Below are 22,653 nucleotides of genomic sequence, written 5' to 3'. Positions count from 1 at the left end.
TTTCTGCGGCGCCGTGGCGCTCTGCATGCGGCGGTGGAAACTTATCTTGGTCATCTCGAGTCGGCGTCTCTCTTTCCTGAGCCATCTGTCAGAGGGGAGAGCCCACGGTATAAAGAGGCTCATGTGACATCATGTGAGTGCTTTAATTAGCCCCCAAATGAATAACATAAGGCCGTAAAACCATAATTTGCTGAATTCAGATGGATTCGCGTTTTAGCCACGCTAGTGCTGCGACTCCTGGGATGTCGGTCGACAATTTTGCTCCAGACTTTGAATGTCTTGAACTAGTTGGACGAACTAGCAGCTCAAAGTGTTTTCACTCATCCAGTCCAAATGATCTCAACTTCTATTGGCACAACGTTTTTGCGCAGACATTTAGGGTTCACAGATGATGAATCCTAATGTCTTTATGATCTCCCCTGATCTTTTTTTCTTCCTCTCGCGCCACCACGAGTTTGACATTTGTGGTTTTGAGTGGAAATGTCACAACAGCTGGATTGCCGTGTTGTCACTGCGAAGCACGAGACGCTGACCGCATTAGCCTGGCTGTACAATCTGTTCGTGAATGCAATATGTGTCCTGAAGATAAGAAAGAAAGAAAAAAGGCCTTCACCCTTTCTTGCCTCAATCTTCTCTCCAGGCTCCAGTATCACATCGATGCGTGCCTGCATTTGCTTAAAGTCAAACCAAAAAATGTCAGCAGAAACTGCTTTGAATGCAGGTCACTGCTGCATGTGAACTTGAATGCATGCGCAAGCACAGGTGTTGTGCAATGTCCCGCTGTGGCCTCCTGCCTAAACCGTGTTCATCTGGTCCTCCGCAGAGGCATGGCTCAGATGAGGAAGCTGGCATGCGACGGCATCAGGTCAAACTCCCGGGGCGACCCGCAGGCCCCGCTGGTGTCGGCCCGACAGGAGATCCTCACCAGCCTAGTGTCCGCCCTCGACTCGGTGGTACGTATGTCCCGGACCCGGCCTCTTTATGGAGGTCTTATTCTGTGGCGGCAAGATTATCAAGGCTATCGAAAGCTATTATTAGCAAATTAGTGGAAATCCATCCGAAAACGTGCTAATAAACGACTTCATTTCTTATTAATGTTAATGTGATCATGCATTTTACATTGATAATATGAATGTGGGAGTATCTTGTTCCTCTTAGTGCTGCAACTAATGATTATTTTGATTATAAATTCATCTGTAGATTAGAACTTTGATTTTTGCTACATCACTTGAATAAAATTCTAACATTGTAAGTTTATTATTAAGATATTTGATTAGATATTGCTTTATTTTAATTTTTAATAAGGATTCACTTTAGACTGTCTGAGACTGATGGCATGAAATATTCCACTGACTTCATAATGTTTACTTCCTGTCAGCTGATGTCGTCACTTCCCTTCACTGTTTGCAAAAAGCCAAGATGGCTACAAAAAAACGGCGCACTTGAGTCTTCAAAACATCCGTCCACAAACCAATGACAGATGTCACAACGACTACGTCCACTTCTTATATACAGTCTGTGATCAAAACATAAAACCTACTCTTCGATGACATACTTTGTTGCTAACTATTATTATATTTTAATCAATTGAATCTTTGCAGCCCTTTCCCAAGAGAATCAGAATGCAACTCTTGTAGCGCCTCAGTTTTCTTAATGAAGTTCCTTGCGTCTTCCTCGGAATTGACGGGAATGACTCATGAGTAAACGACGCCTCCTTGTCTTGCAGTGCATGGCCATGTCCAAGCTCAACGCCGAGGTGGCGTGCGTCACCGTGCACGAGGACAGCGTGATCGCCGTCGGCACGGAAAAGGGCCGAGTGTTCCTCAACTCCAGGAGGGAGATCCAAACAGATTTCTACAAGTTTTGCCGTGAGTCCCGCTCTCTTGTGCGACTGGCAGTGTTCCTTTTCTATTATTCATCCTTGGACTGATCAGTCATCTCATTTGGCGCAAAACCATTTTGCTGTGTTACATTTTGCAAAAACCCTTATTTATTTTTTACATTAACCTTGTCAGAGACTTCTTATTTTTTAAGAGGTTCAATTGATGTTGCAGTTCTTGTCGCATATAGAGGTTAAAATCAGGGCGCTTGGCCTCTCATTCACAAACACAGTGTCTAAACGAACTAGTATGCAAGTTTGAAAGCTGAGCCATATTTCAGATATAAGCGCTGAGAGGAAAATCCATACCTGTAGACCTTGAGTGCGAAGGTGAAACAGCCAATCAAACTCTCAGACTCACCAAAGTTTCACACCAGGTTTGAGGGGTTGTGACCTCTCGTTACGCAGCTTAGTTTTATCAGGCGAAGGGGAAGTGAGTTCCAGTTTTGCTGTGTTATCGTAAAGAAGGAGAAAAGGAATAAGTGATTTGTTTAGGTTTCAACAAGTCAATCATATTTCAAACTTGCATAGTTTGTTTACAGGAAATGAAGGCTTGTAATTTGGGTAAGTGGTACACTGGAATCGGTGTGCGAGACAGTGTGTGTGTAGACAGTGTGTGACAAGAACATTTTGGTAAATTTTTTGTACCAAAAATGTTCTGTTCATTTGTTTTATTTTCTCCTTTATCTTTCTATTTGTTTTGTTCTGTTTGGCTCTGTCCTATTTTAAGCGTCTTTGAATATTCAGAAAAGCGCTATATAAAATTAAAGTATTATTATTATTATTATTATTATTATTATTATATGGCAAACATTTTCAAACGGCGACATATTTATTACATTTGGGGTCCCAGATTCTTCATAAGTCCTGACTGTGACTTTGTTTGGGACAAAAAGCAGTGCAGGGAGCCAAATGTGAAAATCATATTGCATCTGAAATGTTCTCGTTATTTTTTCGTTTTGGCTCTCAGGGGGGCCGTGTCTGCAGAATCCTCCCATAGCTAATGCCCATACCAAAGACCAGGAAGGCGAGCTCAGCAAACTGAGTCAGGACGGTGAGCTCGGGAAATCAAGAGCTCCGTCGGATGCTCAGTCCAACATCTTTGTTCTGAGGAAGATGGTGGAGGAAGTCTTCACTGTGCTCTACAGTAAGAAGTCCCCGAGTGGAACATTAGTCCTTTTTATGCCGTAAACCCTATTAATGAATCATCATCTTCGACACTAGGGATCTGCTGGTTACTGAAATATCATAAGAAATATAAAATATGTTCACTCCAGTTATTAAAGCGTACATGTTGTCGTGCAGTACTTTGGCTCTGACAGCAGTCTTGTATTGTGGCTGCACATGTGACGAGGGCGTGCACTGTGCGTGCAGAGGGTTGTCATTTTACTGAATTCCTATTTAATGGGATCCTGGAAAATGATCTGCACATGTGATGGAAGAGTGCCGCCGAATGCAGTTCACGGTGACAATTCAGTTAAAAGGACTTTTGGACCTGGTATGGATTTCCGTTTGTATTTATTATTCCCCCCGAATAGGTTGAATTGAATGTGCAAAACAGCTTAACTTCCTTTCGGAACAGCTTTGCAACCCTCCAAAGTCCTCACGGTGCTTTTGTGCATTTCCCAGGTGAGGCCGTGGGAAAGAGCAGCCTGGTCCCTGTGCCTTATGAGTGGATCCAGAAGGACCCCGGCTGCGTGGCAGCCCACGGTTTGCCCGAGGGAGTCGCCCTGAAGAAGCCCTCCGAGTACGACACCAAGACGCTGATGAAGATCCTGGAGCAGAGCCACCGCATCCAGTTCACCGTGAAAAGGTGAGTCTGGTACTCGGCTGTTTGGGACTACAGGCCGCTCGTGTTATATCATGAAACCAGCTGTTTCACAGAATGAGGGAAGAAGACAAAAAAAGAAGTTAGGCATTTCAGCTTTGCCTCTAATGCTTTGCAGAGATCGATCCTTGTGTGTGGCTGGAAGCACGTAGCCGTGCTGGCTTCTCTTGTGGCGGGTTATTGGTAGCAGAAGGGCTGCAGTGCGTTAGTGAGGGACAGACAGGGTTTTAATTCAGCTGTGGAAAAACACTCTCTAAAGGTTACATGTTGGTCTCCAAAGACCTAGCTCAGAGATTCACGTTGATGTCGCTGTTTCTGAACAAAGCCGAAGCTGAACTAGTGGTACTTGTCAGTTATTCGGGAGGTCAACTCACCCCTCAGCTTACATAATAACTAACTAAATAACTGACTACCGGTAATAATAAACAGCCCGGACAGACAGGAGTTTGAATGTCATGCGGGGACGCAGCCTGTTGACAGACAGAAGTCTCTGATCATATGTAGTTTGTGTCGTTTTTGGTGTGAAGGAAATATGTTTTGTAGTCGTTTAGCCACAAGACTGAGCACAGTATTTTTAACTGATCCAACTTGAACACTTCATTAGAGCTTAATTTGAGCAGCTGAGCCCCTTTTTGACGGCAGGAACTTGCCCCAAGGAAGAGGAACTGTTTTAACCACAAGGAAAAGGGTTGTCCTTTCTGAAAGTATTGTAATAATAATAATAACAATAAATGTATTCATATGGCGCCTTTTAAGAACAGAGTTTACAAAGTGCTTGTGGAGGAACTTTGCATGCTGCTTCTTTCATGAAAAAAGGAAGCGCTCCGATATTGATTTAGGATCCATTTTAGGACCGAGGGGAGAGCATTTCTCCTTGTCTGATAAAAGTAGAGTTAGGTTTTAGGGTCAGCTTCCAGAATCATAAAAAAAAAGACTGAAAAGAAAAAAAGAGAGAGAGAGATCCTGCCAGAGACGGTGGAAAAGGTTTTCAGATTGTTTCCCGGCAGATACGTCGTGACTTTTAGCTATTTTTCTGAATGTTTCTCGGCCGTTACGTTCTGAAACACAAATAAATAACCATCAAACACTCAAACAGATGATTGTCTGTGGAGACAGGCGCTCTCCTCCTGCACTTCATTCATTACTATGTGCATCGGTAAATACTGTGCAGCCGTAAATGTCGTCGCAGTGAGACAAAACCAAGGTTTATTTTTTTCCAACGTGTTGTTTTTTAGATGAAACGGGCGGACGCACTGAAGCGCAGGCTGCAGAGCGTGTTTTCCCTTGAAGCCACCAGCACCGCCAGGGAAACACAGACAGCAATGAGCTGAAGGAACCTTTTAGTTCCATGAAAAGTAGCCCCAGGACTAAAATTATCATGAACTTCTTGGTGGATAAGCAGCTTCATTGGCTTCCTTGAAACATTCTACTTTTACCAAGTCGTTTCTTTTTTTGTCTCCTCTGTTTTTGACCATAAGTTGTTTATAATTATAATTATATTTTTCGGTGTTTGCTCCATTAATTAACAAACTGTCACATGCCTTTGCCCACAACACATATGGAGTTTCCTGTGTCTACAACTTCATTCTGTAGGATGAATATGAACGGTTTGAAAACAGTGTAACTGTTGTTCCCAGAGAGATTCAAATGTCTGTTTGGTCTGTTTGACGCCTTTTCTTAGACGTAACTAGAGGTAGAGAGAAACAAACTGTGGAAGTGAAGGGAAAGGAAAATTAGTTGAAACACCAAATAAACACATTGTCAGATTTAATTTAGCTTTTAATCACTTATTTTCAAACTGATCAAGAGAATAATGTTCAGAAGGCCCTTTTTAAAAAGGAGCTGTTGCGGCAGTAGATAAGCCAAGAGACACTTGGCAAGCAATGCAGTGTGCAAACAAAAAGCTTGACGTCAAGCTGTGATGTGTGCAACCCTCCACATGACTTCGCTCTTGAATTTGTGTCCGCGTTACAGGCCAGCAGAAGATTTGCCTCGAGAAGCCAAGCCCAGCACTGATGTCAATCACAACTCTTCCACCGGCGCCATGACGGCCAGCAGCCACGGCGCAGGGAAGACCGCCGCCCCGGCGGTCACGTCATCGAGTCCCGCTGCTTCCAGCAACTCGGTCCTGTCCAACTTCCTGTACGGAATGCCTATGTCCTCCAAACCTCATCCGGACTGCAAGCTGGACTTCAAGCCCATGTCCCTCCTCAACCTGGGAAAGGACCGACTGGCCAACTGGTCAGCAGGGATCGACAAGATGAGCACGTCTGTCAAGGACTGTCCGAGCAACGGTAAGATGTGCACATGAGGAGGGTGGGCTTCGGCTGTGGAAGATGATGCATGGGAGTTTTCCACAATCACAGCAGTTACAGTTAACATTGGGTGCATTTAAAAAATATTCCTTTTGTGAGGATGTAAAAATTCAAGATTGAGACAACATTTACAATCATGAGCGTAATGATAATGAAATGTAAATGATCTACATGACCAAAATGTATTTCAGACTAAGCGCTTTGTCCTGCGCCTTCGGTGTGCCCTAGAAAAGTGGTACATTTGCAGTGTCCTTTGAAGTCTGATTATTATACGGCTCATTATTTCACTCAAAGCAGCACTTTGCTTTTATAGCACATTTCCTTGTTGTACACATTGTGGATGAGGCATCTTGTTCAGATGTGGAACCACATCAGCTGGTCCCTTTCCTTGGGCTCCTCCCCTTCGGCTCAGCCCACTCACCCTATGAAGGAAGCTCCATCTATGTTTCTACGCAGAAACGTAGATGGACTACGTCATAACAACGCTCCCATTTCCCCCCTCACTCATGATCAAGACCCCGAGATATTCAAACTCCCTCGCTTGGGGAAGTGACTCACTCCCAACCTGGAAGGGTGCAATCATCTCATTCTCCTGCAGAGAACCACGACCTCCGACTCGGAGGTGTTGATTCTCCTCCGAGCCGGAAGGTCACGTTCTGATGGAGCCAACAGAACCACATCATCTGCAAAGAGCAGAAGTTGTAGCTTTAAAATGTAGAAAAACTCTGCAAACAAGACCAACACAGTTAATTTGATGATTTCGTCATGTATGCAGTGTCGATCTGGATGCTAAGTGAACATCTCTGGCTGAAGTAAAGTGAGTTGAACTGAGTGTATTCTTGCATTTTCAGATGAGACAACACGACTACCTGGTGAGCTGGGTCAGAGTCCTCCTGGCATCCACATCTCTAAGAGGCTGCTCTTCTCCATAGTGCATGAAAAATCAGGTGAGACTGAACCGAGAAGATTCAATATTTAAAGTGCACAACACAGGTGTATTGGTCATTAGGGACAAGTTGGAGCAAGTTTGCATCTTTCGTTTCAGCCAACAGTTGTGTTTTTGGATGTATAACTAAGTCAGATGTATTGACTTGCTTTTGAAGTCATCTCTAATGAGCAGCATAGAAAGATATGAACGATTTGAACTTCACAAACCTTAAAGTGCTCAATATTTCCAGCACATTTCCTCTTAATTAGCTTTCAAGTTAAATGTCAACGCTTCTCGTTATTTTATTCCGTACGATTATACGAGATATTTAGCCAACTTTATATTTACAGACAGTGAGGGTTATCAATCTTCTAATCGATCTTTCAGTAAGAAAGCCAATAAATGGTTTGCAAAATGGAATTACTCCCTTTTAAAAAGTATGTTTTTTAAACGTGGTTGTATGAGGTTCTTCTCTATAGTCCGTGTCCTATGTATTACCTCATACAACCACACTTCAAAACATCACAACTTAAGACCCAGATGGTTTTGTATGTGTGATATGGTGTCAAAGATGTTCACGGTAGTTTATAAACTGACACCAACATAGAGAATTGAGAGATTTAGTTCAAACATTTTGCAAAGTCTTGATCTTGATGCAGTGTTGGGGTAGTTACTCAGAAAAAGTAACTAGTTACAAGTTACTTCTGAAAATTGTAACTAGATTACTTTACTAGTTACTGCATTTGAAAAGTAACTTCACTACTAGTTACTTTACTTTCCATTTTTTTAAGCAAATGTCCAAATTAACCGCAAAGATACCTGGACAAACATCATGGCCCTTTCATCACTTTACTTCCAAAGTTCAATAAAGGGCATCTCTTAGCCTTTCCACATAGTGTATTGTAAACATGTATAACAAAATGGCATATAAAACTCAGCCATTAACTTGAACGAACATTAACCCTGTTCACACTGTCTGACCAAAGAAATATGCCTCACTTTAAAATCCACAAATAACAGGATACAAGAGGCTGTGTATGGTGGGGACATTCAGGTCAAACAGCATAACACATTAAAAACAGGCTTTTGGAAACATGAGACCCCACTAAACCAAATGGGGGCCGACTCTTAAGAACAAAACCAGCTTGTTATAGGAATCATTGTAGTGGTTTAAGAAAAAGAGAAAAATTAATGGCACTTTTTCCCATAAAATAGAAACAGAAATGCACTTAACCCAAAAAATAGAAACTGAAAATGCAATTAAATAAACAGAAAATCCACTTCATCATTGCCTAAATAAACAGAAAGTGCACTATATCCTATGAAGTTTATCATTTTTCTCTATTCTTCAAAATAGCGATTGTGTCGCATGAGTAAAAGTCTCTTGAATCTTTTATCCGACAGCTTGTTCCTCCTTGGGGTCAGAACAATACTGCCCAGGCTGAAAAGCCTTTCCACAGTATTGTAACTTGTTTTATTACATGATTTACTCTTATTGTGAAGAGCATGTAAACAGGAAGTGCTTTTACTTTGAAGGCATAAAGTACAATGATACGTGCTTGTTAACGCTAACTAATGTTGATGTTACGTGTGGAAAATATATACATGTCTGGTGCAAGAGCGCGTTCTCAATCGCTTTAACAGTTGTAATACTGCAGTTCACCAGTATAGTGATTCCGTTCATTCCAGACGTGTCTTGTCCTCATTAGAAGCTCCACGTCATTACAGACAGGTGCACTTGATGGTATTGGAGTGTTGTATTGCTTTGCAATATCCTTAATCCTAGGGAACCTCCCAGTTGGATCCGGGCACTCCGTCTCCGTCTCCTCCATTCCCCGCTTCCCTCCTTCTACGCACCAGCAGCTTCGTCACTCAAATCACTCAGATCGAGTTCTGTGATAGATTGTTCATGCAGGAAGTGTCGTGTGACTCGCGCGCCGCTAAAAGAGAACTTTTCGGACTGGTACAAATGTCTTGAGTAACGCAGGAACGCGCGTTACTGAGGTCTAGTAAAGTAGTGTAGTTACCAATATTTTGAGTGTAATGCGTTGCTTTACTTCGTTACCTATGAAAGTAATTACGTTACTGTAATCCGTTAGTTTGTAACTTGTTACCCCCAACACTGGTCAAATGTATGCTTTTTTGTTTTGTTTGTCTTTCCCTGTGTTCTCCTTTGCCCCGCTAGGATTTGCAGGCTGGTACTGAAGCCAAGCATTGTTTACTGAACAAAGGCTAAACTATATTAAACCTCAACCATTAAGTGCTAAGCTACTTCGATGTCAAGAGTAATCCCGTAAGAAGATTGCACTTATTTCTCAAGTTGACATTGAGTAGATGGCGAAGATTAATTTCAGCGCCTTGGCACTCGCAGTGAAATACAGCTCATTTGAATGCGAAAGAAAAGAAGCGTGTTTTTTTCCGTTTCCCTGTGTGTGTGTAAAAGCATTTTCTTTGCAGAAAAATGGGACTCTTTCATTCGGGAAACTGAGGACATCAACACGTTGAGAGAATGTGTTCAGATCTTGTTCAACAGCAGATATGGTGAGCGTCTCTCTCTCTCTCTTTGCATTTCTTATTTTTTTGGTTGGGGGCGCCTCGATCTCACAGTCGGGCAGCATGTTTCAAAAGGTATCCCTGCCTCCTCGAGCAAAACGTTCATGCTCGGCGATGATTGCGTGCGTATCTCCGGATGTTGATGGATTGGGGTCAGTGCTTTGGTTTGATCATCTTCTCCTCAGTGATTCACAAGACATGTTATTTGTGCACACTGTTAATTCCCACCGAAAAAGGAAAATGAGCTCAACGAGAGATTACAAGTTCTCCTAAATATTTGCATCCTTTTTTGCCACAAAAAGACGCTTGCAAGCGAGCCACCCCGCCGTGTGTTCAACAGCTCACCACACATTTAAGCGAACATTTCAGACTCATGGGATTCCGTTTTCCAGATTTTCTTTATCCGAGCCCACAGCACCGATTATCATTCCCTTAAAGTTTTAATTCCTCATTTAGCTGGAATTATCTTCACTTCGGTAAACCTTTACATGGCGTGTGCGTCCCACTGGAGGCTGCTTCTCCTCATGCAAATTAACATTTGCTAAGCTACAAATGTTTATAAGAGGAATACCCAACTATTACTTGGAGTTCAATTAAATATCTATATAAGTCAGTGATTCTCAACTAGTGGCTGGTCGCGGACCCATTTTCAGTGGGTCGCGGGCCTTTGCCTGGAAAAAAAAAGAAATACAATTTTTTTTTTATCTTGTGGTTTAATTTTGAAGGGACTTTTTTATGCAGTGTCGTTTTTTTGCCAGCTCTGGTTTTAACTTGTTTTGCACTTTTCCCTCCATGTTTTCAGCAGCGTGTGCCAGGTTGGGTCAAACCATCCTGATATGGGGAAGACTCTGGGTTTTTAGGATAATTAAATTAAACATCCTACTGAATATAAAATTCACAACTGATGGCACTGCCTGCATGACAGGAAAGAACTTGGGGCTCGTGAGGAGAATTGAGTGCTGCTTAATTTTCTGTAAAGCACAATGTTTTTTAGTATTTACCTACTGATGAGGTAATCACAAGAAAAGTACATTTTGTATATGAATCCTTCTGAATTGCACTTTTTGTTTAATTTATTTTGAATTTGTGGAAAAGCTGCTCCTCAAGACAGTGACTTGTCCCACAGTAAAGTGTTTGTCATAGATTCAGTGAGTGCGTATTCTCAGTTAAAGTTAGGCCATTTGAGTCTTTTTGAAACTACTTCTGAGTTGTTGGACTTTTTTGTTTGTGCATGAAAGCTGATGAGTCCGTTTAAAAATGGCTGAAGATTCTGAATTGTTATGTATACCTCGTGTCCTGAAGATGCACTTTGTTTTTTAATTAAAATGCAGCTAATTGAGTGTAAAAGGGAATAGTTCCCTCTCTAGCATCGCCACCAGCTGCTCGTTTTGGTTTATCATTAAACTTATTTTTGTGTTTGCATACATATTCTGTACTATCTCAGGTTCAAACTGCACCATCTTTTCATTCAATAAATTTGAGAAGTTGGGAATGTTTCTCGATTTGGGTCGCGGCTTGTCATTAAGGTGTGATGGTGGGTCCCGGAGCCAGACCAGTTGAGAATCACTGATCTAAGTGATATTCTTTCAGAAAAAAACAACCCTTGTTGCTTCTTGTTGTCTGCCCGCAGCCGAGGCCCTGGGTCTAGATCACATGGTGCCTGTTCCCTACCGAAAAATCGCCTGCGACCCCGGGGCCGTGGAGATCATCGGCATCCCGGACCAGATCCCCTTCAAGAGACCCTGCACCTACGGAGTTCCCAAGCTCAAGCGCATCCTGGACGAGCGCCACGGGATCCGCTTCATTGTCAAACGGTAACCGACGCTTTTAATATCTGTTACGTCCCCTTTTCCGTCTAGGGGGACGAACACGTGACAGCCAAACATTAAGTGAAAGGAAGTCAAAAGTAGGAGTAACGTTTTAAACAATGCTTATTCAAACTAGATGTGGCAAACAAAAAAAAAGGTTCTCCACGAAGTGGGAGAGATTGGCACAGTTTGTGGTCGCGCCAAACAAATAGAAATTAGGATAACAAAACTAGGCCTGACTGACTACCTCTGGAAAGGAGACAAACAAAATGGCTTCTCTAAAAATGACCAAAACAAATACAGAGGGAGCACCGACCAATAACCTAATGTTTTATACACAAAGTAACTGCATGTTTGCACAAATGTACAGGGTACCCCAAACTTACCTACTGTCGTCAACTTCTCACCACAAACCTTCATGCCTAACAATGTCAGTGGGCTCATAGTATGAAAGAAAACCCACCCCCCGACTCTTCTGGCCTTCTCCTTTTAAAATGGCCGCCTCTCCGCTGATTGGCCTTCGCAGGTGGCAACCAATTAACAGATTGGAACCTGTGGGGGAAAACAAGAAGGCGCTATGTTTAGTCAGCGTGATGTACGTTTTTGGGATTAATTCAAAGGACTGTCGTCCACAAACGGTATGGAATCGCCTCTGAAACCTTTATTTATAGAGATTGTTAATAAGCAGCCACGAGGCAAGCCAGCCTTTACCATCTGCACGCTGCGTCCTGCTGACTGCGAAACCGTTTCCCTTCATGTCCCAAATGACTTTCCCCCTCTCCAGCATATTGCGACGCTCTTACATCCGTTTGTTTGAGCTGATTTTAAATGAGCCACCATGCCTCGTAGATACCGCATCTTTTTACCCGATCCTGCAGGCAGCTCATTAGTGGTAATAGAATTAGGGAAAGATTGAAAATGTGATTAATTTTCGGAGTTGTATCCCATTCCCATTGTCATCGGGAGATGTTCCAGATGCAGGTTCTCAATGTTCTGTTTTTTGGGCACGTTCTTTGTTGACAGATTTTGTTCAATTATAACTAACTGATCGTTAATTGTAGCGGTTGGCAGCTTTCACTGGAACCTCATTTAAAGCCGCCGCCTCGCTGTTAATTATGCCCAGATGATATCACAAGTAATAACGACTGAGTTTTAAATCCATGTTATGAGCAGTTCAGTATCAAAATTACAGGGCGATAGATCAACACTCACTGGAGTGTTTATTTAAAAAAAACAGTCATGGTCCGAAGTGAGTTATCTTGACAGCTAATGTGGGACAGATATTCATGGTCATCACCCAATGAACCTGCATGACTTTAGTCGTTTCCTGGCTTTTGATCAAGTGACAGCAACTTCAGAATTTCCACTACTGTGTGTCATAAACAAAGACATACTATTATTACAGTTTTGAGTGAAATGAAAGACAACATGCCACCAAGGTAACAATCCTGAAGGGAAAAGGGTGGTGCTTTTTGCACATGTTTCTTATTGTCAACAAATCCCATAAAAAATAAAAAGAACACAATATATACGTATCATTTCAGTTTGCAAAGACCAAATGAGCAAAAAGGTAAATTAAAAGAAGAAGAAATCAGAACAACGCTGACTGGGTCTTTCCCTTGGTGCGTCGCAGGCAAAACAAGTCTTCCATGATGTTTGACGCACAGAAAATATATGTTTTCTATTGGCTTAAGTAAATATTAATTCAGACGTGTTGGAAAACAGCCAGCCTTTCCAAGAAGATCAGTGGGATTCATGATTATACATCTTAGCAAGTGGTTTGAGGGATCGGTTCACACTCTGAAATGTAAGCAACCCACTTGACCCGTCCTCGACACACACAGTTCTTTACCACGCTTTGTGTGTGTGTGTTGTTGTTTTTTGCCGCGTTATCACCATTCATATCTTTACAACCAGTATGTTAATGATTACATTGATTCCTCATATATATTGCCTCGAAATTTTGCTCTCAGATTGATGATTTAATTTTAAATTGTACTACTTTTTTTTCTTTCTTCTAAATGCATGTTTACAAAGTCGTGATATCAATATTTACTTCTTTTTTTTTTTTTGCCATACTCAAGCAGCCTCGCGAGTAAAATGGCTCGCTAATTTCCCAAAACAGCTTGTCTCTGCTAGTTTTTGCCAGAAGACACTCAGAGAAGAGTAAACAGTAGATTCGCGTAGGACTATTTTCAGCGGCGCATTAATCCACAATTGGAGCTCTAGAGATCCCTCGCAGCAGGTGGGCGGCGTATGCTGGATTGACTCAGAATGAACCACAGCTCCCGTGTTCACAGTAACGAGAGAAACTCTGAGGCCCAGAGGGAGGAGATACAGACAGGTCTGGGGATCCTTTCGTGTTATTTTTGTTGACAACAGGAACATTGTAGAATATCAACATGTACAGCAACAACGAGGCCTTTTCTCTAGTGCCACCCTCAGACCAAATGTTTCACCAGTAGAGGTGAAGAGCACTGAAACAGCAATGCTGTTGTCAACGTGTTTTATGAGCTTTGGCTGCAGACGAGTCTTGACCCCGATACACAATCAGGATATCTGGCTTTAATAAGTCGGATGGTTAATAAACTACAGAGGAAAGTGATCTTCTTCAACAGCGGTACTGTTTCAGAAATCCAATCTTTATCTCAAACAGTTTTGCAAGTAAATGTAAACACACACGGCTTAAAGAAACAACTGAATCTGAAGCTTAATTAGGAGCTCTGTAGGAGAGGAGCGGCAGAGTGAGACAGTTATTTTTAGTCAGCGGGGGAAATCGGTGATAACAGAGAATTTACTCAATTACGCGATTGTTTGACTGGTACTCGTTGTTTAAAGGGCAGTTAAAAAGCTATTAATGACGTCTTCCTCCACATGTACAGTGATTTGCATCATGAGTATTTGCCCCCGAGAGCTGGAACACTCTTTGAACGCGGTGACTAATGGCCTATTTTCCTTCTTTTTTTATGTTCCAGAATGTTTGATGAAAGGATTTTCACTGGTAAGATTACTTTTTTTTTTTTTTTCAATACCATTTCCTCACGCATATGAGCTGTGATTTGGGTTTATTAATGAAACGCTGCTGATCTGTAACTTTGGGCTTCTCACGCCACCGTCTCTAATTACGCTTAAAGACGTACTAGTCATTCTAGAACTGGAAAAACGGCGGCAGCAAACTGGGATGAGAGATTTCGATTGATTGTATAGTTTATTATAGTTTAGCTCCCTTTTCTAGATTTAATGTCATGCCGTTGTATCTCCAATAGAGATGTTCTGATCGCACTTTTTTCCTTCCTGATATTGATTACGATACCTGAATTTGCGTATCTGCAGATACAGAGTACCGATGCCAGTGCGTTAAAAAATAAATAATGTTAAGCTTTAAAAATTAATTCCATCACTAATATTTATTTGATATTGCTGTAAAAACATCTCCTTCAAACAACGTGATTTATTCAAACTTATAGCCAAAAATGTATACATATTTTGACATTAAAACACATTATGAAAATACAATTGAACCCTCACCCAATACATTTTCTTTTCTGAATGGAGCTTGAACGCATCATAATGCAACTATAAATCTCCACAGGCTACATTCATCATAAAGTAGCACACTGGTGTCCATATTTCAGGCAAATCCCTAGTTTAATATGTACAGCTAGCTGAAAATAATACAGTTTTATGAGACATCAGAGCGAATTTAAATAAATAAAACAAAATCATCTACATCCTGTCAAAGGGAACTGTGTGTAAAACATTTCATCTTTGCTTCGTGAGCTTGGCATTCGGCCGCACGATATATTTGAGAATCTTGACGATTAATTACAGAAACTGTTCTGTTGAGTGTAAATTAATATATTTACAGCCCGCAGATGTTACCCGCTGTTTTGTTTATCTCCCGTTGTCTTGTTCCGTTGTGCGAAGCCGCTGGCAAGATTGCGAGGGAGGAGGGCAAGCACGAACTGGGCTCCATGCCCGAAGACAGCTTCCTCGACAATCTTAGCATCCCGCCCACCACGGCCGAGCCGGTCAGCAATCCTCACAGCAGCAGGTCAGAGCACCGCCCACACACACATTTAGTTTGTCAGCTGGAGATATGAGACGGCGGCATCGGGGCCAAACTGTATCATACTTAGAAATGGCTTTACTCGTAGTGTGGGTTAAATGAAGCTGTTTAAACATATATATATATATATATATATATATATATATATATATATATATATACACACACACTGTATTTATCGTTTACCTTCCTACTGTATATGCTGTGATGTACTTAAATACATATGATTAAATGTATAAATCAACTGACTCATTAAAAAAAAAAATCAGTGCAGGTTCACCAGATTTTTTAAGATGATTCAAACTCTAGATGAATGCTACACCCACTAAATGACCAAAAACTTTCAACTCCAAGGTGAATGGAATCAAAAGACAGAAGAGTCTTGATGAATTGGGCTGTGTTTAGCTATATATATATATATATATATTGAAGAAGACTTGAAACTAGAGATTGAGACATAAACTCATGTTTACAATGTTTACTGAGGGAATAAATCAAGAGAGAAGTAGAGTCATTTATATAGACTTCTATACAACCTGAAGAGTCACCCCCTTGTGGTCAGTAGAGAGAATGCAGCTTTAAGACACCTTTTTGTTTTTCCACCTTTGAGGCACGAGGGAAAAGTTTTCTTTTAGGAACTCGAGGTAACACAGGCTGATGTGCAAATGGTCAATTTAGGGGTGAAGTATTCCTTTCAGACAAATATGAAATCTGCACTCTCATTCAATTTAAGTGTCTTCATACGGTTAGCAGCCATGAGTGTTTCTTATGTCCCACCACCTAAGTGCTTATGTATTTTTAATGAACCAGTTTTGTAATTTGGTAGTCACCTGAGTGTGTTTTTATTTAATCTCACAGATCAGCAAGTGCATGTGTGAGTCCCTTCGCTGACTGTGAAGCAGGTATGTGCAAATAAAAGCAAAAAACCTTTTGTTCATATTTTATTTTTTTTACAGTTTGATGTAACAAAAGATTCAAGCTCCAAGTTTTAAAGCAATGTTAGTGGTCTCTGAAGACAATGTCCCATCATGTGTTTGCAGTCCAGTCAGTTCAAACACACTCTGTCACCTGCTTTAAGTGGCCATAAAACACACCGCCGCACACTGACGGGGGCTGTTCGATCCCCGCAGGTCCCTCAGGAGATTGCATTCCTTTGAAAAGGATTAAAACGGAGCCTCCAGATGGGGACATCATTCAAGTCACCGTACCAGGTAAGTGTTCACAAGGTTCTTTTGGTTCTTACATGTTTAAGTTTCAGGTTGTTGGAGCATCATACTATCTGAACGTTACGATTGCGTCCTAAATTTCATAGTTCCATGCTATTTAGTGACAACGTCAATATGTAGATGCAAGCTGGATAACCCACGCTGCAGGCTCCACTCGGGGGACTCGTCTCGCCCAGGAATCGAGCCCGGGCCCCCACTCTTGGTGTGAGGCGATGGTGCTACCCACCACACTACCGTGCAGCCCTCGCTTCAGGCTTATGATTGTTGTGCGTCTCCAAGCGTCATGATAATTACTGCTCAGTGCGTCTGAAAATGATGTGCGCGTTTATTCACACTAACAATAGTGCACATTCGATTCAGTTTGTCGAATGTACGTTGGATAAACTTCCCCCAACTTTACATGTTTTAGAGTGTAAAAATAGTTGTCGTTTGTTTCTTCAGAGGCTGGTACGGGCGGGGAGGAACCCAGCGAGTCGGTGGCCGAGCCGGTCACCGCTGCAGCGTGTCCAGCCACGGCCTCGTCCGCTGCTCCCGCTGCTCCCCATCACCAAATGGAAAGCCACACAGGTGAGCTCACCTCTCTACTCCATCCTCCTCCTTTACCTCCGCAGCCCCCCCGGAACGCTGGTTCCACCCACCGTCAGCCTCCAATCTCTGGCTGTTTTTGTAGGGAGCTAAATAAGCTGCAACACGTATGAAAACACTTCTTTTTTTTCTTCTACTCTCCCATTTCCCCACGACCCACCTCCCCACACTCGTAGCTCTGAACCCCCAACCTCAAGAACCCCCAACCACTCTTCCCTCCCACTCCCCCAAACTCTGGCCCACTGTAGCTTTTCTCTTCTCCCCAGTCTGACAAACACTAGCTCTCCTCTGTGAAAGGCACCATATATCAGCCGAGTTAAGACTGATGCATTGTGCGTATTTCCAGATTGTAGTCCTGCTGCCCAGAATGATTAGAGAGACAACGTTGCTCCTCAAATCCTCTTTCTGTCTAACATGGAACTGTTCACCTTGTCAAGTGAAGACATCTGAGTAGACTTATCTCTCTTTCTAAACTGCACCGGCCTCATTTATTAGACGTGATTTTAGTCTTTTTTCACCTTAAAGGGTTGGTTCCCCCCCCCCATTTACAAACATATGTTCCTCTCCCATCTCTACTGGTATCTCACCAAGCAGTTACTCTTGGTTTAATTTTACTCAACACCACACATATTCAATTCACCAGCAGAAATCTATGTGAACCAACCATTTAAGGTGCAAAAAATGCATTTATTAATGGTTAAAGAATGGCAGAAAAATCATTGGGTTTTTTCCATATTCCAGAAGCACATCTATAAAACATATTAAAATCCTAGACCATGAATGAAACTGTCAAAAAGGGACATTTTATTAGTTTCTTATGAATAAAAGAAAACATATAAATGAGGCCTATCGATTCCCATTTGGATGTAGTGCTATGAACAACGCCACGGAGAGAGAGGAGTCTACTCCATGTGGCTGAGCACACGATGCTTTCAGGAGGCATTTTGTTTTATTTTGTTGATTTGATTGTGCTTTGTTTAAGTTTTCTTTTCTTTCACAAATGACCACTAAAGGAAAGAACATGAAGGTAAGTGCAGCAAATGCCTCATGTAGAACTATGTGCCGATACATGCTCTTTTACCCAAGTGTTCTTTCGTTGCCATTTTGCATTATACCGACATCTGCAGACATTACGAAGATTTTCACACCAAATAAGTCATTGTGCGTCTGCAGTGTTGGACGCCGTTAAACATCTAAATCAAGCAAAGTTCACAGCTTTATATTCAATTTCAATTCAGTTTATTTTATATAGGCAAACATCACAAATACAAGTTTGCTTCGGGGGGCTTTACAATCTGTACACATGACATCCCTGTCCCGGGACCTGACATCGGATCAGGAAAAATAAAGATAAAGATAGTAAAAACCCTTTCACAGGGAAAAAAAGGGGAAGAAACCTGAGGGAGAGCAACAGAGGAGGATCCCTCTCCCCGGATATATATATATGTATATGCAGATGATAGACTCCATGTTCTATCAAGGCTTTGAGTGACAGGTTCATACCAGGTTAAAACGTTTAGTTAATTTAACGGAAACCATGAACTTATAATTCATTCTGATTTACCGGTATGGTAAAAAAGAGAGGAGGTTAACAATGATGTCTCCTTTAATGCTTGTGGCAATGTAAAAACAGAGGGATGATCAACAGTGATTTTAATAAAGAATAGTCCAGGAGTTAATAACTAAAGATCCAAGGAAAATCAGAACGGCCAAAACAGGATCAGGTCATTTAGGAAAGAGGCACGAGGGATACATCCAGGAAAGCAGGGAGCAAAACAGGGAACATACCAGTGATGGAAGCAGACGGACCAAGTTGTGAATATTATCATGATGTACTGGTAATGGTCACAAAGTGTTAAAGACGTAAACGATGACGAGGGATGATTTAGTATAAATGCAGTCTGAAGATCGCACTGTGCAAAATAAACCACATTTGTGAACTTTAGAAAGTTCTATTCTCGCTTTGCGTTGTAGTCGGACTCAAACAGACGGTGCGTTGTGGAAACTCTTCTCGACCGCACAATTTACCAGCTGATTTGTGAAGTTTTTAATCACAATTTACTTAGAATTATTAATTCAAACAACTTTTAAACGACAATTAAACGTTACGATTGAGATGAATTCCACTAAAAGCAGACGATAATACATTTTTGTAGCTGCATATTGTAACATACACAAGTAGACATGAGCTCTAAAGAAACTGTTTTACAGATTACTAGTAATTACTGCAGGAAAACAGCTGGCAGCGATTTAGTCCAACCGCACAGTTACTACACACTGACTGCTGTTCTGCAGAGTAGATGTTACCAAGCTACCAGTGAAGCATCAGGACATTTATTCTCCCCAATAACAAATCACACATTTAAATTATTTGTTGTGTAATGGTTTGAAAGCAGCTGTCTGTCTCTCCTCCTGCAGCTGAAGCTCTGTCGCCCGGCGCCGCATCTCAGAGCGCCAGAAGATCCTCTGAAGGTACAACTCACCCTCCTGACGTCACCCTGAAGTATAAGAAAACTCCCTCTATATGCTCAATATAAATGCCATTTTCATATTCTTAAAGAAATCTATTATTCTTGGACTTCAATTTTTGAACTTGTAGTATATTATTTAGCGTTTACATCCGGTGCAGCTCAGTCGTTCTGTGGTCACATCCACGTTTTTTAGCTTTGTTCTTCTTCCATGTGTCCATTTGTTCTGGTGTCCGGTTGCCAGGTCAGGTCAGGGCAGGTGGAATTCATCAAAGTGAAGATGGCGAGGGGGAGAAGTAGTAATGTCCTGCCGAGCTGCGCCTCGCACAATAATTCTCCCCTAATGCTCCTGGTGTAAATGTTTCTTTTTTATGTTTGACTCGATTAGCTGGGAGTCTGGTGGAGGACATTGGTGAAATGATTCTTCAGCTTCGGAGACAAGTGGAGAGCCTCTTCAGCATTAAGTACGGTAAGCTGCCTGTAGGTCACACGAGGACAGGAAGTTCACCCTCCATGTGCACAACCTCCACCAGCGCACAGCAAGTGAAACATTCCGCTTTTACAGCATATTCAAATCTCTATTAAAGGTTTTTAAAGGCTATTTTTCGTCTGTAGTCCATGGACAGATGTTACAGAGCCTAAAAAACAGAATATAGGAAGTTATTCATCATTTATCCTTCATAAGCATGAAGGAACAGTAATAACAGAAGAGAGAATATTAATATAATTTGAAACATCATTCAGGACGCCCTTATACTACATTATCAGTATCAGCTTTATTGGCCATGTGTGTTTTCACATACATGGAATTTGACTCCGGTTTCACGTAGCGCTCATCGTAGATACATGCATATTATATACAATAAACAAGATCAATTATTAATGAAGACATGCAACACAGAGGAAACAATGCATGCAAAGCAAATAAAGGAGGGATAATTATGTGAATAGAAACGCGGACTAAAGACAAAAGGATGCTGCATTGTTAGACGCTAAAAAACATCCGGAGCAGAAGCACAAAATGCCTGAAGCCGTCTCCTCTTCCTCAGCCGACGCTCTGGGCCTGCCCGAACCCGCCACGGTTCCCTACTCCAAGTTCCAGATGTACCCGGAGGATCTGTACGTCAGCGGGCTGCCGGAGGGGGTCTCGATCCGGCGGCCCAACTGCTTCGGAGCGGCCAAGCTGCGCAAGATCTTAGCCGCTAGCGGTCAGATCCAGTTTGTCATTAAAAGGTGAGAGCAATGCAGTCATTTCAGGTTTCAAATTTCAAATTTTCATGGAGACATGTTGAATAAAATGTTTTTGATGAAATATCCCAATTTTGAGCTTGTTTTTTTTTTTCTGACTTAAGCGTTCTTTGCACAAGATGTGTTCAAGGACAGTCGGAAAGATGACAATCTGACCATAATAACTGTAATAAACGGTAGTAGTTTCGCCGATTGTTTAAAGAAAACATGCTTTTCCATCCCGCCGGCGTTTTTTGGGGTTCAAAGGTTTTATGTGTTAATTGTTACTTTAAAAAAAGTTGTATTTATCCATTTTGATCGATTCGTTGTTGCCTTAACCCGATGCAACCGATGGTTTGTTAAGCAGAACCACCTGAGAAGCCGTCATTGGAAACTTTAAAATAATGCAGGTACTTAAAATATATACTTGGCAGGTGATTGGATGAACCATCTGTCAATCAAACACTTACCAAAGCCAGTGAGAAAAGAGCAAAAGCATTACACACACACCTGAGCCCCGTAACTTTCTCTCTACGAGGTGTTGACGCTTTAATTTAGGATTCTCTCGCTTTGCTGATATTGTAACAGTCTTCTTGTTCGCCTCCAGGCCCGAGCTGCTGACTGAGCAAGTAAAACAAGAGATGCCTTTCATGCCCATCTGTGATCCAGGTACGTTTTCACCTTATTCTCAATGTAAACAACTGAAAACACAACATCAAATTCAGACCGAGATACTGCAATAAAACAAGTCGTTCACTTAAATGTCCGGGTTGGAAAGATGAAACCACTTTGTGCGCGTCATGGTCATGAATATGTAATCATTTGTTCTTCATTTTGCCGATATTCGTCATCCGCCGCTTGGATCATGCAAATTGTTGTAGTAGCTAAAGGGTTCTTCTGCACGCGAGATATACACAGTCAGCACTACATTTACAATGATGCTTCTGGGGTCAAAGGGTGCACATTCTCAGTGGATCAGCGCCTGCAGGTGCTTGAGGGTTTGTTTGCATTAATCGTGAATAGAGAAAAAAACTCCTGAGTTCTTTCTCTGCTCGGTATCTGAATGCTGCATCAGTAACGTTTGACCTTCTGCACACGAGCAAAGTCATGTTTCATTCTACTGTAGGCTTTTTAAATGGATGTAGTATTTGTAGTATTAAGAGCTCTGAAGATAAAGTACCTCCGCAGACAGGATCAGAATATTCCACCATCTGTAGAGTTAATAATGCAGCTTTAAGATGCTACTTGCTTTGTCCTCTGAGTGCTTGAAATTAGGAGGTTGAATCCAGTTCATGTGCTATTTTTAAAACGGCTCATCTAAGGGGAAAAGAGAAAAATCCTTGCAGGGATTTTCTTGCAGCTATCACTTCCTTTTTTATGTATTATTTGTGACAAAGCCCAGCTGCTGGAACAAGGAGCAGCTCTTAACGTTTGTTGTTGCCAGTAAATCTTAAGAGATGACATTTAACCCTTCTTTTCTTAAATAAATGTTGTTTTCCAAAGAGCTGGACGTCCCGGATGCAACACCAGTAACGGAGGACACTGCAGCGCTATCCAAGAGACCTGGTTTCTCAGGTACGTTCAGGTTCCCCTGCAGCCGAACTTTGGAGCTTATATTGGTAGCACTTTATAATAAGTACACACTATTTAGCATTAGTAAAGCATTAATAAACACTGAATTCATCATTTATAAAGCATTATTCCAACATACCATTTATAACTGTGTTTATGAATTGCATACTAATGAGTTACTAATGAGTGGAATAA

At 41.7% G+C, this 22,653-nt stretch overlaps 1 protein-coding gene across 1 annotated transcript in view; it reads left to right on the top strand.

Annotated features, from left to right (window-relative positions):
- Positions 1-824: 824 nt before the first annotated feature.
- gtf2ird1 (GTF2I repeat domain containing 1) overlaps positions 825-22,653 on the top strand; it is a 25,771-nt gene continuing 3,942 nt past the window's right edge. The window contains exons 1-18 of the mRNA XM_079237632.1: positions 825-953; positions 1,727-1,868; positions 2,850-3,026; positions 3,509-3,692; positions 5,682-6,001; positions 6,874-6,969; positions 9,408-9,491; positions 11,134-11,317; positions 14,287-14,312; positions 15,239-15,365; positions 16,239-16,282; positions 16,511-16,591; positions 17,048-17,173; positions 19,610-19,663; positions 20,048-20,128; positions 20,709-20,892; positions 21,494-21,555; positions 22,390-22,461. Coding sequence (XP_079093758.1) covers positions 828-953; positions 1,727-1,868; positions 2,850-3,026; positions 3,509-3,692; positions 5,682-6,001; positions 6,874-6,969; positions 9,408-9,491; positions 11,134-11,317; positions 14,287-14,312; positions 15,239-15,365; positions 16,239-16,282; positions 16,511-16,591; positions 17,048-17,173; positions 19,610-19,663; positions 20,048-20,128; positions 20,709-20,892; positions 21,494-21,555; positions 22,390-22,461 — 2,170 coding nt within the window. The 5' untranslated portion in view covers positions 825-827. The remainder of the gene's footprint in view (positions 954-1,726; positions 1,869-2,849; positions 3,027-3,508; positions 3,693-5,681; positions 6,002-6,873; positions 6,970-9,407; positions 9,492-11,133; positions 11,318-14,286; positions 14,313-15,238; positions 15,366-16,238; positions 16,283-16,510; positions 16,592-17,047; positions 17,174-19,609; positions 19,664-20,047; positions 20,129-20,708; positions 20,893-21,493; positions 21,556-22,389; positions 22,462-22,653) is intronic.

The sequence above is a fragment of the Taurulus bubalis genome (genome assembly GCF_910589615.1).
Source record: "Taurulus bubalis genome assembly, chromosome: 2".
NCBI classification, from domain to species: Eukaryota; Metazoa; Chordata; class Actinopteri; order Perciformes; family Cottidae; genus Taurulus; species Taurulus bubalis.
The sequence above is the reverse complement of the archived record's forward strand: the minus strand, read 5'-3'. Positions and strand labels throughout refer to the sequence as shown.